General features: G+C 35.8%; 1 protein-coding gene across 1 annotated transcript; it reads right to left on the bottom strand.

Annotated features, from left to right (window-relative positions):
• Positions 1-1,527: 1,527 nt before the first annotated feature.
• Positions 1,528-6,378, bottom strand: tax1bp3 (Tax1 (human T-cell leukemia virus type I) binding protein 3). Its single transcript, XM_057361459.1, has 4 exons — positions 6,217-6,378; positions 5,248-5,367; positions 5,055-5,132; positions 1,528-2,395 (listed from the first exon to the last, which is right to left on the bottom strand). Exons 1-4 carry the CDS (start codon positions 6,253-6,255, stop codon positions 2,246-2,248), a joined length of 387 nt encoding a protein of 128 aa, XP_057217442.1. The 5' UTR covers positions 6,256-6,378; the 3' UTR covers positions 1,528-2,245.
• Between the last annotated feature and the right edge of the window lie 5 nt (positions 6,379-6,383).

Below are 6,383 nucleotides of genomic sequence, written 5' to 3'. Positions count from 1 at the left end.
TATGAAAATACACTCTATCTAGTGTCTGTTTTAAACCCAGAACATAAATTATCCTCCAGACTTTTCTCTATAGATTGTCTTGCATTCCTAAAACACACAATTGATTATAAAATATTTATAATGTCCAAAAATTGCTTTTTGTTTTGAATTGATGAAACTTTGTTACTCAAAGAAATAATAAATATTAAATATTTGAAAATCCTGATTGAACAGAATTCAGCATGACCGTTCACAACCAAAGCTCTCTTCATATTCACTGGTCTCTTTGTGTCCTTGAAGCTGCTTAAGTCAAGTATATAGTCCTGTATGAATTGAGGGTTCCAGTCTCAAACATCATGGCATGTGAAAACGTTTTTTAAAAGACGTTTAGGCTGAAATGCTTATTGTAAAATATCTAGTTTAAATAAACAACAATTTCATTGCTTATATAGGGTGTTTACGGTTAAAGAATGTACTGGAAGACTTCAGATATATTGTAAAATGGTGAGTGTTTTCTCATAAAGTCAGATAATTTCCCAGTAATTGGGAAATTAGTGTAGATTCATTAGTGTTGGGCATACAGTGGTTCAGTGACTTCATTATGAAGCCATGAGCAATCCAGTTCTTTGTTTCAGATCAGTGGTTTCATCATGACGTTTTCTGTTGATGACATCACAATGAGTGTTGTCTGGTCTCAGGCTGTATAAGTGCGGCTTTCTCTGGATTTGGTCAGTTTATGGCAAGGGCAGGATTGCAAAACTCATAAACACACCAGATGGAAAGTTAAGGCAGGTGGGAAATGGTATGTTATATCTTTGGACGAACACATTAATTGTGTTCTTTAAATGTTCTTCTTAAATAATATTTTTCTTTAAGATAATGTCAGAGAGATATAAATTAAATAAGAACAGACAACACGTTTTTATTAATGGCATGGGACAAAGAATATCTCAAATCAAGTGATAATGCAATTTGTACTTCGCAATAAGGCGAACCCATCATGTATGAGATTTGTCACTTGATCTGAGGTGTTCATTATTAGATTCGTTTGTTTCCTCACTCTGGTGCAACACTCTGGGTGGGATTAGCAGCTGTCTGCCAATAGGTGCGCACTGTAAAACAAAGCTGTAAATTACAGTATTGCTGGCAGCAGTTTGCCAGTAATTTACTGTAGATTTACATTTATGTAATTTACTGGCAACAGTTTGTTCAAAGATAAATGAACATTAAACATGAACAAGTCTTTATCTTTACAGAAAAAAACTATAAAATAACAGCCCCATGCAAAGCATTCTGGGAACCAAAATTAGGAAAAAAATGAAAACGGTTGATAAGGATTTCTGGTTCCCAGAATGCTTTGCATGAGGCTGTTATCTTAGTTTTTACAGCAAAAGGTTAGGAAATAGATTTGTTGCTTAAATGTCACCTTACCATTTTAAGCTGAATGTAAGAACTGATTTTTACCCGACTGAAGAGCCAATTACAGATTAAACTGCTGACAACATATTTTAAACGTACCGTTTATTAGTATTGAAACTCACACACATGTGCTAGAAGAGTCTTTTATTCACTGGGAAAGTGAAAATATACAATCAAATGCCAAAAAGTCTGTATCAAAAAGTTTTTTAAAACAAAACAGTGTAGAAAATATGAAGAGAAAAGAAACATAAGCATTGCTAAATACAAAATTGCAGTGTTATTGTGCCTGGGAGCAGATGCTGATGTTAAAGCGATAATAATTCAATGGCGCCATTATGCTAATATCAGGCTGTGGCTACATTGTTTAATGAAATGCAAAACAGAATTATAAAATAAAAAAAAGTGTTACAACCCACAACATAACATTAAAATTAGTGGTCACATGAGTAGAGATGTGTTCTCTGAAAATCTAAATTTCCTGCATCGCTTGATTTTGCAAATACTAATAACAGGCAGAGATACACATTACATTCAAGAGTATAGATCAGGCGTAATGGTTTATAACACACATGAAATTAGTAATGTCAATTGCGGAATGCATATACTGCATTTACTTTCCTATAAGAGAGTAGTAATTATAGAGATGCATATGTTGGTTCAGAGTTCAATACATTAAAAACATAATAACAACCGAGGTAACTGATTGAAAAGTTCTTGTAGTTCATTATGAGAGTCTGAAATGATTTCTTGGCATCACTCTTTGGCTGAGGGAAGATGTTCATTTTTTTATTAAAACAACATGCTCCAAAACACGTGATAAACCCATAACCACATTCATTTGTTTCAATTAGTGTGTTGGTTGTTGCATCATGGACTGTCTAACTACATCCTCCAGAGATCTTCTAGTGACAAGAAGCCTGACCACGTCTTCGTTCTTCTTGGTGAGTTTTTTTCGTGCCTGATCGTGTGTGACCATTGTCATGTCCCACCCATTCACCTGTCATCAAGATTCACAGCAACCAATAATGAACCAAAGACACTTTATGCTAATAAATAACAAAGCCAGATAATACTTGATGTTCATCATTCATGAGCTGATCCAGTTTGACAAATCTAGAATAAAATATAGCTGCAAGCAGCAATTACGGGGTCAAGCCCAACAATGGCTCAAAGGGAAATCATTTGAACAGATGATCAGATTTGGAATAAATCAGTAAATCTAGTAAACATGTTGATATTTTGAAGAACCTATTTAAACAACATTGGCCCCTATTTGACTTCCATGGTATGGATACGAAACCACTGAGACATTCATCAAAATATCTTTCACAGAAGACAGAGTCATACAGGTTTTGAAGAGTGATCAAATGATGACAGAAATTTTATTTTTGAAAGAACTGCCCGTTTAACGTGTTTTTGGTTGTCGGTTATTGCAGCTTAAGGCAAGCTCACACAACACAACATAAAGACTACCTGACAAAGTTTTTTCTGTCATCATCTTTTCGAGCAGTATGCACACTGCACAACAAGATGCCAATGAGGTGCATGCTATGCTACGTGCATGCTACGTGGTAACAATGCTGTCTGGATTAGTTCCCGATTGGCATTGGCATTTTGGACGAATCCAGGGGTTTAGGATCTTAATTATCTGTCTGCGACCGCAAAATCCAGCGAAAAGTTATGCAGTGTGATCTTGCCTTTACTTTAATTTTTAATGTTTATTTTAGTGAATTAAAGTTATGTTGAAAGTTTGCCATTTCCCAGCATTTCTTCCCCAAACTACAAACTTCATAAACAATATAGACATTGTATAAATGCAAACTGGGAAAATTAGCAATAGTAACACTTTTAACCCATAGACATGACAGTTATGAATCATGATTTGACACTTGCGATACTACATTATCTTATGACATACTAGCATATCAACTATTTTATGGTAAAAAAATATTAAATTAAAGCTACAAAACTGTTTCAAACTCTTGACATTTGTTAAGATATAATTATAACACAGTGTCCTCTAATGGAAGACATCTTTTAAAAATCTGAGTGGCGGAGCTGACCCCGTTGCTAGGTATGACACAATCTTTTGAAAAACGGGATTGGTTGTCCAAGAAAAAAAAGAGCGCTTTTAAAAAGGATCCATTTATAAGCCTTCACTTTGAAATTATCTACACACACAAGCACATTATGTATATCGTCGCTGTCGGGCGGAATCCTCGCATCTCCAAAACCATTATTTTTCAGGAAATTAAAAAAACTGCATATTTTTTGAGTTATTAAACATTGTATCGTTAAAGTTGGTATTATACCTTATATTGCTATCATATACTGTTGTGTACACAACATTTCCAAAATACCATGTTTAATCGGAGATACAAGGTTTATGACTTGGGAGCAGGGAGATACGAGATTACGCTGTCATTGATAAGAATGGTACGGACACAGACGTCGCTGCTGCCAGCAGTGTTCATCAAAGTCTGCGGTCGCGTTGAGCCTTTTGACAAGAGACGAGGCTTTAAGAGCTAATGAAAGCCAATGATTGTGGTTACATACATCTTCCTAAACTCTATTTTAAACGTGAGAGCTATGAGTAATGTAATACCAAAATAAAACGTTAAACAGGCTGTCTAATATAGGCGGAAATTAATCTGCACACAAATAAAGTCGCGGTCGCGTTGAGCCTCTTGACAAGAGAAAAGGCTTCAATCGTTAAGCAAAGCTAACGACTGTGGTTACATACATCTTCCTAAACTCTATTTTAAAGGTTTAAGAACTATAAGTGATGTAATACAAAAAAACGATGAGCTGACTAGGCTGTCTAATAGGTGGAAATTAGCCGAATCTGCTCGCAAACTTACCTTCGTGGCTCATGGGCTTCCTTCTGCACCGAAGCATTACAGCTATTGATTTTTAACAAAACAGGCCTACTCAAATGTATCTAACCTAACTATTTTCACTCGTTATTGTCTAAAAAAACTTTCAATCAGGAGACGTAATGCCGAGAGGCTCCCGCGGAGTGAAGAAGAGGTGGAGTTACGAGACTTCTCAGACAGTTGAAGTATCCAATGGAGTTAAGAGATTTGCTCTCAAGCTATTTTCAACACTTTAGATTGGTTAATAACTTGTAAAAATAACAGACCCACATGGGGACTGACCAATAGCATCGATTTGTGAAAAAATATGAAATTGACCAAATTTGGACATAGGAGGTTTCCGCCCGACAGCGACGATATGTATTATTGCAGCAGACGTGGGAGCTTATAGACCACTTCGGATGACGTAACCAACGCTGGTTCATAGGAACTTCCTGTTTCACCAAACAAACGTTCGAAACAAATTATAACCAACAGAATATTAATAACTGATTAAAATCTTAAAGATTTAATTATAAATGTAAGAGTTTAAAAAATAATACTAATAATAAATAAATAAATGAAATAGGAAGAGCATCTGGATCAGTGTTTACGGTCTTCTTCCGAAGTGGTCTATGGTACGAAATATTAGCTTGACTAGGATGTTCTCTTTAATCTGAAGGGACATTTCTTAGAATTTTGTCCTGAATACTGGCCCAGGAAATTGGGAAATCTAAAGAAGATTCTGCATGACAGTGAGCAAGTTTACAATTTTGTGGCTGGCAAGTTTACATCTCTCACCTGCATGATTTTGTCTCCGATCCTGAGGCCAGCCACCTCTGCAGGTCCACCTTTACTCACACGTGTTACATAGATTCCCTATGACATGATTTACAAGAGTAACAGCAGGTTACAACCACAGCATGCTGTATAAAGTCTACCTAAACGCTTACATCACTTAAACATACTTTTACGCTATACTAGGGCACTTCACCTTATCCGTTTTATCTTCAGAGAATGGGTTCTGGTTCGAATCCTGGTCAATTCCTCCTCCGATGCTGAACCCTAATATTAAATTATCCCCATCTCGTAATTTTTGAATTTCAATTCGTTGCTGAAACAAAGTACGAAACAGTTTAGAAGTGTCATGAAGCAGACATCATGTGCCACAAAACCCTACCAGATCTCCTTCTAATAGACTTTTATGGTTACTTACATATAAATGGGAATTGTATTGGTTTTAATGGGAACTAATGACCTCTGAGGGTCTCACTGGTCATATGTTGGGTTATATTGGTGGGATGTTGGAAACTAAGTTAATGTCCTTATAAGGTGCACCACTACCTGCAAAACACACATGAGCCACACCCGCTAAACTCACACCTGAGTGACATCAGATTGAATGTAGGACATGTTAAACCCAAGCCATGAATGAATAAAATAGCGATTATTTGTCTTAAAATATGCTTAAGTTTTAGTAAATTGTGGTCAAAATGAGCCACCATAACTTTTCCTTATCTGGTGCTAGTTATGTAAAACTTTTGTTAGTTAACTTACTTTTTGTGTCCCATACAAATCTATTACAACAAAGTGAGCGTTCCATGCTATAGTTCGACAAATATATATTCATGCTAAATCTTGAGAAACTAATCCGACTAATATATATATATAATCTTTAATAAGCATTTCTCATTTACTCTTGCTAACGTTAGCAGTACAAGCTAATATTAAACTCACTTTAAAGTGTTGTTAACTTTAGTCAAACCATTCAAAAGAAACTATTCTGGCATCGCTTAGATTAGTTTTGTCAGAAAACGACGAGTTTATTTCAACAACTGTCTCAGTTAAATGTTATAAAATGAGATGTCAGCATTTAATCTAAAACAGAACACAAAAAGCGAAGTGTACGACTGATGCTAGCGTAGCTACATATGCTAAAACTTTGAGACTGAAAGAAACTCACCACAACCACGGAGACGGGCTGACCGGGTATGTACGACATTTTCACAACGGAAAATACTGTTTTATTTCCTATTTAGGCGATTATTTTTGTGATTTTTCACTATAACAGCGTCCGTGTGATGGGTTCCTCCCTTTTGTGTATTAAGGGGCTGGGCTGCACTGCACACA

This window comes from Triplophysa rosa, linkage group LG20, assembly GCF_024868665.1.
Source record: "Triplophysa rosa linkage group LG20, Trosa_1v2, whole genome shotgun sequence".
In the NCBI taxonomy this organism is placed as follows: Eukaryota; Metazoa; Chordata; class Actinopteri; order Cypriniformes; family Nemacheilidae; genus Triplophysa; species Triplophysa rosa.
This window is presented reverse-complemented; position numbering and strand designations above follow the sequence as displayed.

What these genes read in the sequence shown, in the direction of transcription:
- tax1bp3 (XM_057361459.1), bottom strand. Translation starts at nt 6,255, where the DNA reads ATGTCGTACATACCCGGTCAGCCCGTCTCCGTGGTTGTG. An exon ending in CTGAAGATAAAACGGATAAG is followed by an intron (nt 5,133 to 5,247) that starts GTGAAGTGCCCT and finishes ATCATGTCATAG; the next exon opens with GGAATCTATGTAACACGTGT. An exon ending in TCGGAGACAAAATCATGCAG is followed by an intron (nt 2,396 to 5,054) that starts GTGAGAGATGTA and finishes TCTTGATGACAG; the next exon opens with GTGAATGGGTGGGACATGAC.